The sequence below is a fragment of the Dendropsophus ebraccatus genome, chromosome 4 (assembly GCF_027789765.1).
Source record: "Dendropsophus ebraccatus isolate aDenEbr1 chromosome 4, aDenEbr1.pat, whole genome shotgun sequence".
In the NCBI taxonomy this organism is placed as follows: Eukaryota; Metazoa; Chordata; class Amphibia; order Anura; family Hylidae; genus Dendropsophus; species Dendropsophus ebraccatus.
In genome coordinates this window covers 154,233,640-154,254,181 of record NC_091457.1, presented here as the reverse complement: position 1 = coordinate 154,254,181, position 20,542 = coordinate 154,233,640, and the positions used below count along the sequence as shown (strand labels likewise).

The following is a 20,542-nucleotide window of genomic DNA, read 5'->3' as shown; positions in this document are numbered from 1 at the left end:
CAGACAATCTGTGGTGGTTACGGGCAACCTGGGGGGGTTACAGACAATCTGCGGTGGTTATGGGCAACATGGGGGGGTTACAGACAATCTGGGGTGGTTACGGATAAACTGAAGTGCTTATAGGTAATCAGGGGTGGGTACATGTAATTTTGGGTGGTTACGGCAATCTGGTGTGGTTACGGGCAATCTGGAGGGGGTCACTGGCAACGTGTGTGAGTTAGAGGCAACGTGCAGTGGTTACGTGCAATATGGGGGGGTTACGGGCAATCGGGGCTGATTACGGACCATCTGGAGGGGCTCACTGGCAATTTGGGGTGGTTACGGGCAACGTGCGGTGGTTATGGGCAATGTGTGGTGGTTATAGGCAACGTGCGGTGGTTATGGGCAACGTGCGGTGGTTATGGGCAACGTGCGGTGGTTATGGGCAACGTGCGGTGGTTATGGGCAACGTGCGGTGGTTAGTGGCAACGTGCGGTGGTTATGGGCAACGTGCGGTGGTTATGGGCAACGTGCGGTGGTTATGGGCAACGTTCGGTGGTTATGGGCAACGTGCGGTGGTTATGGGCAACGTGCGGTGGTTATGGGCAATGTGTGGTGGTTATAGGCAATGTGTGGTGGTTATAGGCAACGTGCGGTGGTTATGGGCAACGTGCGGTGGTTAGTGGCAACGTGCGGTGGTTATGGGCAGCGTGCGGTGGTTATGGGCAACGTGCGGTGGTTATTGGCAACGTGCGGTGGTTAGTGGCAACGTGCGGTGGTTATGGGCAGCGTGCGGTGGTTATGGGCAGCGTGCGGTGGTTAGTGGCAACGTGCGGTGGTTAGTGGCAATGTGCGGTGGTTATGGGCAATGTGCGGTGATTACGTGCAATCTGGGGCGGATACGGGCAATCTGGGGCAGATATGGGCAACCTGCGGTGGTTACGGGTACTTTGGGGGGGGCTAGGGGTAATCTGGGAGTAAAGTGCAATTATTACTATAATAAAAAGTGTGTGTTTTATTTTTTTGTATGTTTGTCACTTTTTGTACTTTATACATTAATTATCACTGTATTACTATGATTACTGTGATATTTTCTATCACAGTAATCATAGTTCAGTGACAGAGACCAAATTGGTCTCTGTCACTTTAAATTTTCTGAGATAACTGATTCTGGAGCGCATGCGCACTTCAGAATCAGCCTGGACGTCGAGGAGGACGGAGCTCCGTGGATCAGGTAACGTATGCGGGGAAGGGGGGGTGACTGGGGGACGGGGGTGACTGGGGGGGTGGGGGGGTGGGGGGGGTTTGCGAAGGTGACACTTTTTATCCCCTGTCACCAATGATTTATGGTGACAGGGGATAAAAAGTGCTGATCAGCACTGGGAACAGGCGATCGGCGGTATATAGTATATACCGCCGATCGCCTGCTCCGGGACCACACGGGGGGGTCCCCGATCACTGCCCCATGCTCTCCGCTACCTCCGGTGGCGGAGAGCATGGGGCTTTGATCACTAATTAATTTCCATCCCTGCGAACAAACATCGTTTGTTCGCAGGGATGGGGGCGGCCATCTTGGATCTGATGGCCGCCCGGGTAGGGTGATCGGGGGGCTGATCTGGGGTCTGAGGGGACATTTTTCATCTCCCCCCACCGTGGATTCACGGTAGGGGGAGATGAAAACTATCGGCGGCGCCGGTAATGCCCGGTACCGGCGGATCGCCGCTAAAACGGTAGTAGCGGCGATCCACCGGTATCGGAGGACGAGGGGAGGGGGCCGGGGGACACAGACTGAGTGGCGGTGGGGGGAGGCAGCGTTCTGCAGCCTCCCCCCGCCGCCCGATCGGCGGGGGACACTGAATCTCCCCATAGACGCTGCGGTCGCATTGACCGCGGCGTTTATGGGGTTAACTGCCCGGGGGGGAGCGCGGCTCCCCTCCGGGCAGTGGCAGCAGGAGGATGCTGTGTGACACAGCCTCCTCCTGCTGCCCGATCTCACCTAGGGACAGAGGGGGGAGGCAGGGAAAGCATGACGTCCAGGGACGTCATGATGCATTCTGCCACTGCTTTTCATGACGTCCCTGGACGTCATATTGGGGGAAGGGGTTAATGAGTGAAATATCCCAATTGTAAATCTTTATTGATTATATAGTGGAATACATTAATAATAATAAAACATAAAAATTGTAAATCAATGTAAATCAATATTAGTATCCTTCCATGGAGGTCTGGACTAACATCCCATGGAGGTGTGGACTAAGATCCCATGGAGGTCTGGACTAATACCCCATGGAGGTCTGGACTAATACCCCATGGAGGTCTGGACTAAGATCCCATGGAGGTCTGGACTAAGATCCCATGGAGGTCTGGACTAAGATCCCATGGAGGTCTGGACTAAGATCCCATGGAGGTCTGGACTAATGTCCCATGGAGGTCTGGACTAAGATCCCATGGAGGTCTGGACTAAGATCCCATGGAGGTCTGGACTAAGATCCCATGGAGGTCTGGACTAAGATCCCATGGAGGTCTGGACTAAGATCCCATGGAGGTCTGGATTTGGAATGATACTCAAAATCAAAGTGGAAAATCACATTACAGGCTCATCCAACCTCAGTAGAAAAGGCCTCCAGACAAGGACAGAAGGCCCAGTAGTGTGTGTGGCCTCCATGTGCCTGTATGACCTCTCTACAACACCTGGGCATGCTCCAGATGAGGAAGTGGATGTTCTCCTGAGGGATCTACTCCCAGGCCTGGATTAAAGGATCAGTCAACTCCTCGTCTGTTGTGGGGCAAAGTAGCGTTGGTGGATGCAACAAAACATGATGTTCTTGATGTGCTCAGTTGGATTCAGGTCTGGGGAACAGACGGACGAGTCCATAGCTTCAATGCCTTTATCTTGCAGGAACTACTGACACACTCCAGCCACGGGAGGTCTAGCATTGTCCTGCATTAGGAGGAACCCCAACCGCACCATCATATGGTCTCACAATGGGTCTGAGGATCTCATCCCAGTACCTAAAAGCAGTCAGGCTACTTCTGGAAGCACATGGGGTGATCCAAAGAAAGATCAGCAATGAATCCATCTTTCTAACCGCTGCTTTCACTTATTCTCTTTCATCTCTTTCATGACGGTACTTGCAATGCTAGTTTTTAGCGCTGAACTTTTTTAATGGCTAAAATGAACAGATCTTTTTTGGGAGTCTGATGCTGACTTATAAACACAGACGAGGGATTTACGTTGCAAATCGCTGATCTCATGTATCGGCTGGCGATTCATTTTGTCTAGTAAAGGTGGCTCATTTATGCTAGTGCTCCGGTAAGGTATCTTGGGACAGTATCCAGTAGCAGTACAGTATACACTGTATCCAATGGATACGGCCCTAGGAGACCTCACCAGGGAACCGCAGCACTTTTTTAGACAAAACCAGTCAGTCGGTATTTGGCTATTTGTATAGTAAATTCGCTCATCTCTGTTTATGAAATCCATCAAGATTTCCACTACTTCTGCAGCTCACAGAGCACTGCACACATCAATCTAAAGCAGGGATGGGGAATCGTCAGCTGGTGCAAAACTACAACTCCCATCATGCCTGATAAAATAACAGATCACATGAGAAATGTCAGTCTTTATCCTGAAGATCTTGGTCGCAGAAAAGGCATTATTACTCATTGTTGTAACAGAACATTGGTAATGAACACACTAATATCCAACTGTGATGTCACAGGTCAAATAGAAGAAACAATGATGTCACGGCAGGCATACAGTAAATAGAGATGAGCACAACTGGAGCAGTCATTCTCTATGGGCGCCGGACTCTGGTGAGTGCGCGCATGGCTTCCGACGGGGTTTGGGACCAGGACTTCGAGGAAGGAGTAAGTATATGGGACTCCACCAGGGGGTCGGACAGCCTTCACCCCGGTAGCTGGGGTAACAGGCTTCCTTTAAATGGGCGCAGTCACATGTCAGAGAGACAATCAATACTGATCGGTCGCGATCTGAACACTCTGACCCCAACCAATCAGTACAACAATAGAGACCATACAAGCACTCAATGACAGTGAAATGTATACTGCTTACAGACACTTACCACATCGCTGGGCAGAGCTGAAAGGTCATTGAAAGGAGTTTCCAATGAGTTTGTGTCCACATTGAGTAATACCACATCATCCAGAGATCGGCTTCTCACCCTCTAAAACACACAATGAACTATCAGACCTGGATATAAGAATATCTGCAATTAGACGCTCTTCTATAAAGAAGTAATAACCAGTCCCCGGGGTGCTGTTCTGGGTTTCTGATTTCTGAAGCAAAACATAACACACTCAAAACTACAATACAAATAATAAGGGGTTATCCAGGATTAACATAGCTGCTTTCTGCTAAAAACATACAGTGCCACCCATGTCCTTAGGTTGTGTGTAGTATTACAACTTGGTTACTTTTACTACAATGGAAAAGAGCTGAAATACCCCACACAAAGGTCAGGAGGCGCAGTGTCTGAGGACAGGAGTGGAGGCGCAGTGTCTGAGGACAGGAGTGGAGGCGCAGTGTCTGAGGACAGGAGTGGAGGCGCAGTGTCTGAGGACAGGAGTGGAGGCGCAGTGTCTGAGGACAGGAGTGGAGGCGCAGTGTCTGAGGACAGGAGTGGAGGCGCAGTGTCTGAGGACAGGAGTGGAGGCGCAGTGTCTGAGGACAGGAGTGGAGGCGCAGTGTCTGAGGACAGGAGTGGAGGCGCAGTGTCTGAGGACAGGAGTGGAGGCGCAGTGTCTGAGGACAGGAGTGGAGGCGCAGTGTCTGAGGACAGGAGTGGAGGCGCAGTGTCTGAGGACAGGAGTGGAGGCGCAGTGTCTGAGGACAGGAGTGGAGGCGCAGTGTCTGAGGACAGGAGTGGAGGCGCAGTGTCTGAGGACAGGAGTGGAGGCGCAGTGTCTGAGGACAGGAGTGGAGGCGCAGTGTCTGAGGACAGGAGTGGAGGCGCAGTGTCTGAGGACAGGAGTGGAGGCGCAGTGTCTGAGGACAGGAGTGGGGGCGCAGTGTCTGAGGACAGGAGTGGGGGCGCAGTGTCTGAGGACAGGAGTGGGGGCGCAGTGTCTGAGGACAGGAGTGGTGGCGCAGTGTCTGAGGACAGGAGTGGGGGCGCTGTGTCTGAGGACAGGAATGGTGACACTGTGTCTGAGGATAGGAATGGTGACACTGTGTCCAAGGATAGGAGTGGTCGTGCTGTGTCTGAGGATAGGAGTGGTGGCACTGTGTCCGAGGATAGCAGTTGTGGCCCTCTGTCTGAAGACAGGAATGGTGGCGCTGTGTCTAAGGACAGGAATGGTGGCACTGTGTCCGAGGATAAGAGTGGTGGCACGGTGTCCGAGGATAGGAGTGGTGGCACTGTGTCCGAGGATAGGAGTGGTGGCACTGTGTCCGAGGATAGGAGTGGTGGCACTGTGTCCGAGGATAGGAGTGGGGGTGCTGCGTCAGAGGATATGAGTGGGGGTGCTGCGTCAGAGGACAGGAGTGGTGGCGCTGTGTCTGAGTACAGGAGTGGTAGCGCAGTTTTTGAGGACAGGAGTGGGGGCGCTGTGTCTGAGGACAGGAGTGGTGGTGCTGTGTCTAAGGACAGGAGTGGGGGCACTGTGTCTGTGGACAGGAGTGGGGGCGCTGTGTCTGAGGACAGGAATGGTGGCGCTGTGTCTGAGGACAGGAGTGGTGGCGCTGTGTCTGAGGACAGGAGTGGGGGCGCTGTGTCTGAGGACAGGAGTGGGGGCGCTGTGTCTAAGGACAGGAGTGGGGGCGCTGTGTCTAAGGACAGGAGTGGGGGCGCTGTGTCTGAGGACAGGAATGGTGGCACTGTGTCTGAGGACAGGAGTGGGGGCGCTGTGTCTGAGGACAGGAGTGGTGGCGTTGTGTCTGAGGACAGGAATGGTGGCACTGGGTCCGAGGATAGGAGTGGTGGCACTGTGTCTGAGGACAGGAGTGGTGGTACTGTGTCTGAGGACAGGAGTGGTGGTACTGTGTCTGAGGACAGGAGGGGCGCTGTTTTTGAGGACAGGAGTGGGGGTGCTGTGTCTGAGGACAGGAGTGGTGGCGCTGCGTCCAAGGACAGGAGGGGTGGTGCTGTGTCCGAGGACAGGAATGGTGGCGCTGTGTCTGAGGACAGGAATGGGGGCGCTGTGTCTGAGGACAGGAATGGGGGCGCTGTGTCTGAGGACAGGAGTGGTGGTGCTGTGTCTAAGGACAGGAGTGGGGGCACTGTGTCTGTGGACAGGAGTGGGGGCGCTGTGTCTGAGGACAGGAATGGTGGCGCTGTGTCTGAGGACAGGAGTGGTGGCGCTGTGTCTGAGGACAGGAGTGGGGGCGCTGTGTCTGAGGACAGGAGTGGGGGCGCTGTGTCTGAGGACAGGAGTGGGGGCGCTGTGTCTAAGGACAGGAGTGGGGGCGCTGTGTCTAAGGACAGGAGTGGGGGCGCTGTGTCTGAGGACAGGAATGGTGGCACTGTGTCTGAGGATAGGAGTGGTGGCGCTGTGTCTGAGGACAGGAGTGGGGGCGCTGTGTCTGAGGACAGGAGTGGTGGCGTTGTGTCTGAGGACAGGAATGGTGGCACTGGGTCCGAGGATAGGAGTGGTGGCACTGTATCAGAGGATAGGAGTGGTGGCACTGTATCAGAGGATAGGAGTGGTGGCACTGTGTCTGAGGACAGGAGTGGTGGTACTGTGTCTGAGGACAGGAGTGGTGGTACTGTGTCTGAGGACAGGAGGGGCGCTGTTTTTGAGGACAGGAGTGGGGGTGCTGTGTCTGAGGACAGGAGTGGTGGCGCTGCGTCCAAGGACAGGAGGGGTGTAGTTTGTGTAGGACAGCAGTGGCGCAGTTTCTGTAGGACAGCAGTGGAGCTGTTTCTGGAGGACAGAGGTGGCGCTGTTTCTGGAGGGAAGCAGCCATGTTTTTCTAATGCTGGTTATGGTTAATAGAATAGACATGGATTCTGTAATGTGCAGAAAGGCCAACATCAAACATGGCATTGTGGGAAAAGGATCTGGTTACTAATCCTTTCGCATTTACATTCATTATGTGGTCATGGCTGGAAAAAAAAAAAGCTTCCATGTTGAATTGCCAAAACCAGCTGAAACTCTTATCCCTGGCATGAGAGCCTGAAATGAAGCTCACACATGGGAAAATATTCCTAGATGTGAATGTACAGGATCATTACAGGAACCAAAATGATGACCTTTTTTGCCAAAGCAATTTTCTTTTTTTACCCTGACCCTAAATTAAAGCAAACTCTGCAGCTAACTACGTTTCGGCCATTAAAGTAAAAGTTTGTCAGTCCATGGGAGGAAATGAATATCCATGATAGGATGATTATTACAGATGGGCGTACATGCCAGACGTTCAGGTTCGCACCAACTCAGCATTTAAAATTTGCTGCCTGGAGAAGGTGGATGCAGCTCAAGGACTGACTGGGAAAACATGCATACAGCCTATGGCCATGTTACCACTGCGTAAGTTTCGCAATAATCAAGGCCGTTGTAACAACGGCCGTGATAACTACGGAACTTACGTAGTGCTGCCTTCTAATGAAATCCCGGGCGGAGTGCATACACATAGTATGCACTCCAGCCGGGATCCCTAGCGGTGCCGCAAGAAACTGACAAGTCAGTTTTCTGCGGCCGCTTTTCAGTGCAAAATCTGTCAGTTCACACAATGGAGCGCGCAGCTCCGGACGCACGCTCCATTGTGTGTGGCGGGGAATTCGGTTGCGAACTGCAGTACCGTCTGCGATGATCTTCTCTGACATGGCCTATGGCTGTAACCATGTTTTCTAGTCACTCTTAGGGATGCATCAAACTTCAGCAGCCACCGGTAATGAAATGTTGCACGCTCGGGTTCGGACAGACCTGAGCATGCTCGAGTTGCGCTCATCTCTAAAAATATAACATCAGAAGGTACCCTACCTCTATGAGGCTGAAGTGAACTCCAATAAGATAAGGCATCGGGGCACTGAAATACAAAGAAAAGTAAAACTTGTCAAAACGACGATGATAAAAAAAAATAAAAGCACAGGACACAAAACATGGACAATGGATGATATATCTGCTATGGAATAGGATAATCCTCCTTCTCCGCTATGTAAGGATGAGCACAAGGTGCCATCACACTAACATCCTCCAATATGCCTGTCATCTGTTCGGTATTAGTATAGTCACATAATTAACCCTTTCAGGGGAAGTGATTATATGGATGAACATCAGACCCCATCATCAGCTGGCCACCTCAGTTGCTTTGAGTTGATATCATCTTTAAAAGGGGTACTCAGGCGATTTTTTTTCCTCTCTCTTTCAAATGAACTGATATCAGAAAGTTACACAAATTTGTAATTTACTTCTATTTAAAAATTTCCAGTCTTCTAGTACTTATGAGCTGCTGTATGTCCTGCAGGAAGTGGTGTATTCTTTCCAGTCTGACACAGTGCTCTCTGCTGCCACCTCTGTCCATGTCAGGAACTGTCCAGAGCAGTAGCAAATCCCTATAGAAAACCTCTCCTGCTCTGGACAGTTCCTGACATGGACAGAGGTGGCAGCAGAGAGCAGTTTCATACTGGGAAGAACACACCACTTCCTGCATGACATACAGCAGCTGATAAGTACTGGAAAACTTACATAGTAACATAGTAAATAAGGTTGAAAGAAGACAAGAGTCCATCAGGTTCAACCTAGGAAAATCCTACTGTGTTGATCCAGGAAGGCGAAAAACCCCTATGGGGCAGAAGACAAACGCCCCACCACAGGGAGAAACTCCCCCCCCCCCCCCTCCCCCGACTGCAATGGCAACCAGAACAATCCCCGGATCAACGTATCACCAGAAATCTAATGCCCATAACTTGTAATATTATATTTTTCAAGAAAAGCATCCAGGCCTCCCTTGAACTTATTTACTGAATCAGCCATGACAACATCATGTGGCAGAGAGTTCCACAGTCTTACCGCTCGTACAGTAAAGAACCCGCGTCGATGCTGATGATGAAATCTTCTTTCCTCTAGACGTAGAGGATGCCCCCTTGTCATTGTTACAGACCTAGGAGTAAAAAGACCACTACAAAAATCTCTGTACTGTCCATTCATATATTTGTACATTGTGATCAGATCGCCCCTAAGACGTCTTTTTTCTAGCGTAAATAACCCCAAGCGTGATAACCTGTCCTGGTACTGTAACCCACCCATTCCCTTAATGACCTTTGTTGCCCTCCTCTGCACCCGCTCCAGTTCACCTATGTCCTTCTTATATACCGGTGCCCAAAACTGTACACAGTATTCCAAGTGTGGTCTGACCAGTGATTTATAAAGAGGCAAAACTATGTTCTCATCTTTAGCATCTATACCTCTTTTGATGCATCCCATTATTTTATTAGCCTTGGCAGCTGCTGCCTGGCACTGATCACTAAAGTTGAGTTTACTGTCCACCAATACCCCCAGGTCCTTTTCGGAAGTAGTTTTACCCAGTGTTTTATTATTTAGCACATAACTGTACTTATTATTTCTATGGCCCAAATGCATAACCTTACATTTATCCACATTAAACTTCATTTGCCATTTCTCCGCCCAAGCCTCTAGCTTCTCCAAATCCCTCTGTAATATGATATTATCCTCCTCTGTACTGATACTTTACCCAGTTTAGTATCATCTGCAAAAATGGAGATTCTGCTCTGTAGCCCCTCTACAAGATCATTAATAAAAATATTAAAAAGAAGTGGACCCAACACTGACCCCTGTGGTACCCCACTAGTAACTAAAACCCAATCTGAATATGTTCCATCAATGACCACCCTCTGTTTTCTATCACACAACCAGTTACTTACCCATTTGCATACGTTTTCCCCGAGTCCCAGCATCCTCATTTTGTAGACCAACCTTTCATGCGGCACAGTATCAAATGCCTTTGAAAAGTCCAGATACACAACATCCACAGCCTCCCCCAGGTCCAGTCTATAACTTACCTCTTCATAGAAGCCGATCAGATTAGTCTGACAGGACCGATCCCTCATAAATCCATGCTGGTGCTGAGTCATAAGATTATTTTCATTAAGATACTCCAGTATAGCATCTCTTACAATCCCCTCAAATACTTTACCTACTATAGATGTTAGACTTACGGGCCTGTAGTTTCCAGGATCACTCCTTGACCCCTTCTTGAATATTGGTACCACATTAGCTATGCGCCAGTCCTGTGGAAGAATCCCTGTCGTAATAGAATCTTTAAATAATAGGAATAACGGTCTGTCTAACACAGTATTTAATTCTTGCAAAACTCTAGGATGGATACCTTCTGGGCCCGGTGATTTATGGATTTTAATATTTTTAAGGCGTTTCCCCACTTCTTGTTGTGTTAGGCAGGTGAGATTTATGGGAGGATTAACATTATCCCTAGTCATATCGTCTGTTATGGGATTCTCCTCTGTGAATACAGTAGAGAAGAATGTATTTAGTAGATTGGCCTTTTCCTCTTCCCCCTCCACCATTACACCCAGATTATTTTTGAGGGGACCAACATTTTCGGTTTTAAGTCTTTTGTTATTTATATAGGTGAAGAACATTTTGGGATTTGTTTTACTTTCTTTGGCTATCCTTCTTTCTGTTGCTATTTTTGCTTCTTTTATTTGCGTTTTACACATTCTATTCTTCTGTCTATAGTTGCTCAATGCTTCCCCACTACCTTCTTGTTTTAGTTGTCTGAATGCTTGTTTCTTATCATTTATTGCACCCCTTACAGCTGTAGTTAACCACATTGGATTTCTCTTATTTCTACTACGTTTATTCCCATATGGTATGTGTCGTTCACACGATTTACACAGGATGCTCTTAAATATGTCCCATTTCTCTTGTGTACTTTTATTTCTGAAGGCATTGTCCCAGTCTATGTTCCCAAGGTCCTCTCTTAGTTTTTGGAAATTAGCCTTCCTGAAATTTAATGTTTTTGTAGCCCCTCTGCTAATCATTTTATTGAAGGATAATTGAAAACTTACTATGTTATGGTCACTATTACCTAGGTGACCCCCCACCTCTATTTTTGATAATCTGTCGGGCCTATTGGTTAAGATCAGGTCCAGAAGGGCCCCCCCTCTTGTTGGTTCCTCTACTAGTTGGGAAAGGTAATTATCTTTTACTATTTCCAAAAACACGCTTCCCTTCCTAGAGCTGCAGGTTTCTGCTTTCCAGTTGATATTTGGGTAGTTAAAGTCCCCCATAATAATGACTTCCCCCTGCTTCGCTGCCGCATCTATTTGTCTTATAAGAAGATTTTCTGATTCTTCCACTATACTAGGCGGTTTATAAATCACTCCTATAAGAATTTTATTATTCTTCGTCCCTCCCCTTATTTCTACCCAAAGAGACTCCACATTATCATCACATATATCCTCCCGCAGAATAGGCTTAAGGCATGATTTAACATATAGACAGACCCCTCCCCCTTTCTTATTTTTACGGTCATTTCTGAATAGACTATAACCCTGGATATTAACGGCCCAGTCATAGGTCTCATCCAGCCATGTCTCGCTTATCCCCACTATATCATATTTCTCTTCAACCATTATGAGTTCTAATTCCTCAGCTTTATTAGTGAGGCTTCGAGCATTAGTATACATACATTTAATATATTTGTCCATATTCCCTTTCCTTTTATCACTAGTGACTATTCTAACCCCTCCCGCCGCTCCACCCCCAGTTCCATAATCTAGGCCCAGCTCTCCATCTACTCTGTCTTTACTTACTATATTGTAGTTGCCCTCCCCCCCGGTCCCTAGTTTAAACACTCCTCCAACCTCTTAGCCATCTTCTCCCCCAGCACGGCTGCACCCTCCCCATTGAGATGCAGCCCGTCCCTACCGTAGAGCCTGTAACCGACCGAGAAGTCGGCCCAGTTCTCCATGAACCCAAACCCCTCTACCCTACACCAGCTCTTGAGCCACTTATTTACCTCCCTAATCTCCCGCTGTCTCTCAGGTGTGGCTCGTGGTACAGGTAATATTTCGGAAAATATCACCTTGGAGGTCCTAGTTTTAAGCTTCCTGCCTAAGTCCTTGAAATCATTTTTAAGGACCCGCCACCTACCTCTAACTTTATCATTGGTGCCAATGTGCACCATGACTGCTGGGTCATCGCCAGCCCCTCCCAGTAATCTGTCAGCCCGATCCGCGATGTGACGAACTCGAGCGCCAGGAAGGCAACACACTGTTCGACGATCCCGGTCTTTGTGACAGATTGCCCTGTCTGTCCCCCTAATAATTGAGTCCCCCACTACCAGTACCTGCCTGGCCTGCCCTGAACTCCTGTTTCCCACCTTACTGGAGCAGACACCCCCCTGGCTTTCAGAGGCAGTGTCCTGCTGCAGCAATGCCACCCCTGAATCAACATCCCCCTCATCCGCCAATTTGGCAAACTTGTTGGGGTGTGCCAGATCAGGACTGGCCTCCCTCACACTCTTCCCTCTACCCCTTTTTCTAACTGTGACCCAACTAGCTGCCTCTTCCTCCTGTACCTCCATGCTATCACACTCTCCCCCATCTACCCCTTGGAGTGCTTGCTCAGTCAGAAGCAGACCCCTTTCCAGTTTGCCAATGCATCTCAATCGTTGCAGCTGCTCATTTAGATCCAGGATCTGGGCTTCCAAACCAGCAACATGCACACATCTCCCACAATGGTATGCACCCTCGATCGGTTGATCAAGGATTGCATACATCGCACAAGATGTACATTGGGCCGCATTGTCAAACATGGCGCTCATTTATATGGGGATATTATGTATAAAGAAAGAAAAAACAAACAAGCAACAAAAGCAAACAATGTGTTCAAAAGCAAATAAACAATTTGTTTTCTTCTAAAACTCCCCGAATCTAAAGTCCCAGAATATTAAAGTCCCACACTTGAGACAAAAACACACTTTAGATCAAAAACTCGCACGCTCCAAAACTCGCTCACAATACAATATAGAAGTACTTAGCTTGCAGAGTTTGTTGCTTCTGGCTCCTGTGTTGAGATTTTTAAATAGAAGTAAATTACAAATCTATAACTGTCTGACACCAGTTGATTTAAAAGAATTTTTTTTTCCCTTTAAGGGTCCTTTTAGACAGCTAGATCAGTGCCTGGTATGTATCTTCTGCTTTACATGGATAATCGCTCTGTGGAATAGAGAAAACGATCAGCCGATAATCGTGTCATCGGCTGATCGTTTATTTAGGTTCAAACCTTAAATCATCGGGCACTGACTGCGCATCAAAGCGTGGAATAGCGATGCACAGCAGACGACCAACGATTTCACCAGCACCATACATTACCTATACATATTGCAGGTCTTCACCTGCGCTCCTTCTTCCTTCCGGTCCCATGTGCAGCAGCAGCTTCGGTGTGGCCTGTGAGCTGACAGACCGCTCAGCCAATCACTGCCCAGGACCCCCGCATCCAGTGATTGGCTGAGCGGTCTGTCAGCCCAGACAGGCCGCACCGAAGCTGCTGCTGCGCGCTGTACCGGGAGGAAGAAGAAGCGCAGGAAAAGACCTGCAACATATGTAGGTAATGTATAGTGTTTAAACAAAGGCTGCAAGGACATCGGTAACGATTATCGCTAAACGATTATCGGGCCGTGTAATAGGCCCAGTAAACGAGTGCCGATCTAGCAGATCGACGCTTGTTTAAATTATTGATCGGGCCCCTATCGGCCCGTGGAATATGATTGGTGGGGGTCCCCACCCATAAGTTATCTGTTATCCTATGGACAGGGATTTGTCCAGTCCATCAGTCATTCCCCTTACAATACATGTCAATTCTAAGAAGTTTAAAGGGGTTTTCCAGCATTAGAAAAACATGGCCACTTACTTCCAGGGACAGCACCACTTTTGTCTCCAGTTCAGGTGTGGTTTGCAATTTAGCTCCATTCACTTCAATGGAACTCGCAATGGGGTCGCAAAACCGCATCCAAAGTGGAGACAAGAGTGGTGCTGTCTCTAGACGAAAGTGGCCATGTTTTTCAAACGCTGGATAACCACTTTAATGTGAATCCTGTTCATACTCCATTGGTTTTGGTTGCGGGGACCATCGGAAAGATTTCCTGTTATCCAGCCTCTGACGGCTGTGTGTTCTGGAATAAACCGTATGAAGGCCTCCTGTATGCGCTCACACACAGACCATTTGGTGACTTCACACGGCACCGCCAAAATCTTATTTTCTGACTGTCACTGGAATGTCCCAAACTCAATTAGAGGGATAAGTAGTCACGGAAAAGGAGCCGATTCAGACTCGCTCAGATGCTGATTTGTCCAAATTAAGTAATTCTGAGAAGATACAAGACAGTTGTGTAGAAAACTCCAGCTTTCTGGACCCTGAAGAACAATTCATCTCTGTGTGAGAGTAATTACCGAAGATGCTGCGGCCACAGATTCATTTCAGTGGGGAAAACAGACCACCCGCGCGTCACAGACCACCCTGAAATAGTGACCGCCTTACCATGAAGGGATAAGAACTCCACTGATGTATGTCAGAGCTCAAAGAATACAGTAATACAGTCAGCTACTCTTTTTATCATGTATACCTTATGGTATGTCATAGGCTTGTATCTCCTAGTTGGCAAATATTACATAGAGTGTTTCATGGTAGCAGACTATAATATAAGGCACATTAAAAAAAAGAGTTATCCAGCACTACAAAAACATGGCCACTTTTCCCCCTCTCTTGTCTCCAGATGGGGTGGGGTTTCAAACTCTGCTCCATTGAAGTAAATGGAGCTTAATTGCAAACCACACCTGAACTGGTGTATGCCTTGTCTACAGGTCCAATCACTGGGAACCCCAACAACAAGAAGCAGGTGTGCACGACCAGAGCTGCAGTCATTCATCGTGAGGAGTCAGGGGGGAGGTCAGACCTCCTGAGAATATGGATACTCTCCAGGTATATAACCATGCATCTAAAACAAAAAGTGAAGCTAATGTCAACTAAAAAACTATTACTTTGTATCTACAACTGCTTTAGAAACCTATATGTTTCCATGGTAACAGACTACAAACAACGCCAGTGTAGTCTGATCCAGGAGTTATACGTCCTACTTCTTGCCCACTCTCAGACTGAAGGTTGCTAAAGCGAATGTACCACTAGGTACATCAACTTTCTGTTGTTAACATGATCAGACAGGCAGCGGCACGGAGATGGCAGTGCTGCAGTCCTTTTTTTTAACCAACGCCCAGTTCCAGCATACAGCATCTGTCTATCCTTGAGTACAGTGTTCCCGCATGAAGCACTGGTGGGGAGGCCCGCCGGCCTCCAGTGTGGTGAAACCCCCTCTGTGACCCGGGTCCATTAGAATAGACTGCCATTATGCGCGAGAACCAGGTGTCAGATCAAAAAAGGGCTGTGGCACTTGCATCACCGTTTCGGGGACGGTCTATTCATGTAAAAAAACACAAATCAGTGTACCTGTTGGTCCATTCGCTTTAAGAAATAGGGGACACATTTATACCAATATAACTGAATTAGACTACTGATCATTCCATTCTATACGCCTTGGAACAACAACAATAAAAAAAATTACATAACCAGAAAGTCTAACTTCCTAATATGCAATGTATTCTAGGATCTGTATTGTTTCTTTACTATGGAGCTACTTCAGGGGATGTAAACAATCTATATTCTTCTCATATCCAGTGAAGATGCCCACAAGCATGTGAAGAAAGTAATACCCTACATATTCTGACCGCCATGCTGCTGGTGAGGCTGTTGTCAGTGTCTTTCATTTCTTAAGGATCAAAGAATATCAGTCAACGCAGAAGCTCAAAGGCCTTCCTCAGGCCGCATCAATCTCTGCTTCAGCCACACAATCCACTCCTTCTCTGCTTTATCCTAAAGAGATTTTCCCATCAAGCTAAACAGAGCTAAACTAATCCCTGATCTAATATTCGGGTGTAATATAGTGAGATTTTACTTATCGCACATTATCACAGGTGTTTACTATAGGAGTAGCTATATGTGACACTGACCGGTGGTGCTCATACGTGCCGTAATCCTGGTTCTCTCTAGATAACTGGAACTCTCACATTGCCTTTTCTTTACTTTTAAAGGACCGTTCATGAGCAGGAGACAGTATCACACAGGTCAACCAGCCATGCTTATTGAAGGCAGCGCAGTAACCAATGTTTTTCCATCAGGTATCTATATATCAGCAAGGGAAGTTATATTGTACAAAAGTGGCTTTATTCACTCCACAGCATCATATGTTCTGTATACTTCCAGAGTACATGGACAATGGGTGACACTAGAAAGATAGCCTTCTTCCTTGAGAGAGAACAAAAATGCTCACTACTCACTACACTAGCTGGAGAAACAGCTCCCTTCCACCATATCATAAGTGGGATGGCATATAGACAGAACATTCTCTTACATGTTGACTGGTGGGGATCTGGCTGCCTGAACCCCGACACTTGCAGGAAACTAGGTAAGTGCTGCTGCAGCTTCTTCCCTTCTGTATTGAATAGAGCTGAGCCGCAGTCCCTGCATAGTGGCTAGGAGCAGCACTGTGATGGGAAAAGATGGAGGAGGCTTCTCCTTGAATCAGGGGTTCCTGAGATCAGCCCTGCCCTGATTTTAACAAAACACAGCAAATCACTGAGCTCAGGGAGACCAGTGAAAAAATTCCAATCAAGTACTCAATCAAGAGTCTCCACTGATGCCCCAAAAAATATAAATATGCAAAAAAGGAGTCCATGGAGCCTCGGTTGCGAGTCTCAAAACACAGGAATAACCAGATATCCCTAGCCTGTTGCCACGGGGTGCCTCCAGATGGGGAGAGCACCACACCATTCTGATAGGTAGCCCCTTAAGTCCCACTCGGTTGCGAGCATTGGAACATAAATAGGGAAACACCAGGGTGGTCCCTTTTGTGTCAAAGTCTAACTCAAGGTGCGAGTATTGTGACATGACAAGGGCTTGCCAAGGCAGGCATCCATCCACAGAAAGCTGTTTTGGGGTATTTGCCCCTCGTCAGTGTGGAGCAGGATTCTGGCTAGTTGGGGCAATGACAAATCAACCAACCTTCCAATCTTAATGGTATGTCACTATTCTTGAGCAAACTTGCCGAACTGTATCGAGTTCAGCAACGTTCTCCTAACCCGAATGCTCGGCCTTTGACCCCCAGTGTCTGAAGAAGTTGTATGCCATAATCTCGAGCACTCAGGTTCAGAGAACGTTGCTGAACCCGAACAGTTGGACACGTTTGCTCACCTATTTTATGCTGCCTAAACCATGGTACAGGCAGCGAGGTCCTGGCTCCCCAGCACACACAGGTGTTTCAGAGAAATTACAGCTTATCAAAGCTCGAAGGACCCAGGTATATCCCTATACATTCCTAGGCAGAGAGGTGTCACCCAAGGCTGGCAGGGCAAGGACCAGGGTCCCGGCAGGTTTCTCTGCAATGCCTAAATGTGCCCCAGCATCCCACTGTCTGTGCCTCTACCCAAACCAGGGGCAACATGAAACAAGTGACAGGTTCCCTTTAACTATATATATATATACATATGTGTGTTCTATAATGAACTGTAGAATAATCTGTCACCAACCCGAGAAAATAAATTATGTATGGCCTATAGATTACATAAATGTCATGAACACACTGGTGAGACCCAATTCCTGCTGTAATAGGATAGCAGAGCACTTACCAGCAGTAGTCTAGCAGATGTGGAGGAAGAACAGGGATGTAGATGTGCTGCCAATACATGGGGTACAGCAGAGAGGCCGAGGCGTGAACACAGGCCGTTAACTAAAATACAGAGACAGAAGATAAATAACCTGAGGGCAGATTTACTATTGTCACATTTTTTGGGCCACACTTACTTTGAGTTTTAGTCACTTTTCTGCCTAATCTGACAGAAGGGGTGTGGCCTCTTCAAAAGTGGGTGAGGTTTAGAGTAATGGGAGGTGACAGTATTACTTTATGGCAGTTCTCCGCACCATCCACAAGCTTAGATGCCGCACATTTGATATATACCTGTATAAAATTTGTCTTTTTTATCCCCTAAAATCACCTAGGCCGGGTTCACACTATGTTTTTCTGTTTAACATATACGTTTTATGGAAAAAAAAACGATGCAATTATGTGTCTGTTTTTCAAATGACTTCCAATATTTTTTTTTAAAAAAAGGATCAAAACGGATGCATTTTTTTTTTAACCGACATAAAAATATTGTTGACTACGTTTGTCTGTCTGTTAAAAGTAACCAATTAAAACTGATACGTTGCATGGATTGCACCCGGCCTTAATTTCATCAGTGAATACTGTCAACTAGGCGGGGCTTCAGGGCAGTTGGGCCTCCTCTTTCCTGGGGAGAGGGGTTCAACTGCCATGAAGCCCCGCCTTGGCGACACAGTTCATAGAGGAGAGGGGGCTGAACTGCTGTGAAGCCCCGCCTAGGTGACACTGTCCACCAGGGAAATTAAGCAATTTTAGGGAAAGACGGCCCAGACAGGTGTTATACAGGTATATATGAAAATGTGCAGCAACTTGTGGATGGTGCGGAGAACTACATATAGAGTAAGGGGGCTGACAGTATCCAACACTGTACACTAGAGATGAGCAAACTGGGTTCGGGTTCGAGTCCATCCGAACCCGATCGTTCGGCATTTGATTAGCTGGGGCTGCAGAACTTGGATAAAGCTCTAAGGTTGTCTGGAAAACATGGATACAGCCAATGACTATATCCATGTTTTCCACATAGCCTTAGAGCTTTATCAAACTTTAGCAGCCACCGCTAATCAAATGCCGAAAGTACGGGTTCGGATGGACTCGAGCATGCTCCAGGTTCGCTCATCTCTACTGTACACCAACCGAGGCGCCAAATTGTGCTGCACTTAAAGGGGAGGTCTGGCCAGGACCCCTTTTTGCGGACAATATCTTTAAATCATTGAACAGTTGGTCACAACAGACTAGACAGTCTAAAGCTAGGGTCACTTTGCATTTTTGTTTGCGTTTAACATATACATTAAAAAGATAAAAACACATGCAGATAAGAGATAAGAGATGGTAAAATGGATGCAGCTGTATGGCATACTGCAGAATCCAGTTACCGTTGACTTACATTATAACAAAAAAAAAATTTGACTCACGAAAATGTGGTTGACCACAATGTACTGAAATGGAAACAGCGAAACAAAGAGAAAAATGCAGTGTACACTCACCCTAAGAATGCGACAGATATATCAAACACCACGGCACATTTTAGTCTGTCTAGTCTAAGTTTACACTGTCTAGGAATACGTTTTTGTAAACCTGGGCCCTTCTGTTTAATTAAATTTAATCCTAAATTAAACAGTAAAAAAAATTCAAGGGTCAAAAAGTCACAGTGTATCTATTCAACTATAATAACATACATGCAATAAACCTAGAACTGTGCCGTGGACAATGCTGGCACTATATAATAAAGATAACAAATATACTGTATAAATTTAATCTACATGACAAAAAAAAAAAAAACACCTATCAACTTCATGAACAAGAAGGTATAGGATACAATAATACTAACAATATAACGTGTTAGGAATAACTCTAATAATAGTACGGCCTGAAGTCCTCAGATGTGTGTCATTTTCTGGGAAACGCTGTATGGATTCTTCTGGCTACAGAACCTGGATAATTGGGCCTGTGATGGGCTGCAGGGCCCGGGCCGGCTGAGTTCATTTAACCCCACTAAATATGGCTGGTGGTGAGGCCCGAGCGCTCCCCGGAGACCTCGTTAGGGCTGATTGCCAAACGATGGAGAACCAGGAGGCGGCGGGGAGCATCTGGAGAGGGTTGTGATATGGGGAGGTGAGCCTATCCTGCAGAACGCGCTCTCCTGGGATCTGACTGCACTCTGTCACACGCTGTCACCACTGCCCGGGCAGCTGTCTGCCGGTGACAATGCAACATCACTCATTAGCTCAAGTGCCATTAACCCCTTAAAAATGTACCATTATGTCAATTACAGAGAAATAATAGTCATGTAGTCATATCCTTATACTTATGTGTGCCCTCATCTACCGCATTCTTATCATTATAGGGGTAATGTAGACTCTCCATTGGAGTTTGCTGCTGGACATTACTCATCCTGACCCCGGTGACAGGGTTTTGTCGTCTGTAGAGCTTGCTCGTCTTGCAGGTATATATGTGTCCGGAAAGAAAGGCGCAAAATATATTTGTTTCAACAAGGCAGCCGCAGCATAAGCAGTGGTTGTTATTAGAGATGATCGAAGAGCGCTGATGTTCTGGTTCGTACGAACTCGAACCATCGGTATTTGACTCCCGCAGTCTTCCCGTTCTGTGGGGAAAGTGGAGACAGCACAAGTCCCGCCTGGAAAACAGGGATACAGCCTGTGCCATAGGTTGTATTCCTGTTTTCCAGTTTCCGCCGATGGAGGCGTAACAGTGCTCCAGAGTAAGGATTACACTGATAACAGCACCGGAACGGCGCTGAGGAGGAAGGTAAGAGACATACCTTCCTCCTCAGCGCCCCGTGCCCAATAGGGGCTATTAGCAGGTTAGATTCGTCTAACCCGCTGATAATTCCCC

General features: G+C 47.5%; 1 protein-coding gene across 5 annotated transcripts in view; it reads right to left on the bottom strand.

Annotated features, from left to right (window-relative positions):
• Positions 1-20,542, bottom strand: part of DENND1B (DENN domain containing 1B) — a 142,146-nt gene that overhangs the window by 34,712 nt on the left and 86,892 nt on the right. For all 5 annotated transcript variants that reach the window (XM_069967504.1, XM_069967506.1, XM_069967505.1 and 2 more), the window contains 3 exons: positions 17,658-17,758; positions 7,921-7,966; positions 4,065-4,166 (listed from right to left, as the gene is read on the bottom strand). In XM_069967504.1, the coding sequence (XP_069823605.1) occupies positions 4,065-4,166; positions 7,921-7,966; positions 17,658-17,758 (249 nt within the window). The remainder of the gene's footprint in view (positions 1-4,064; positions 4,167-7,920; positions 7,967-17,657; positions 17,759-20,542) is intronic.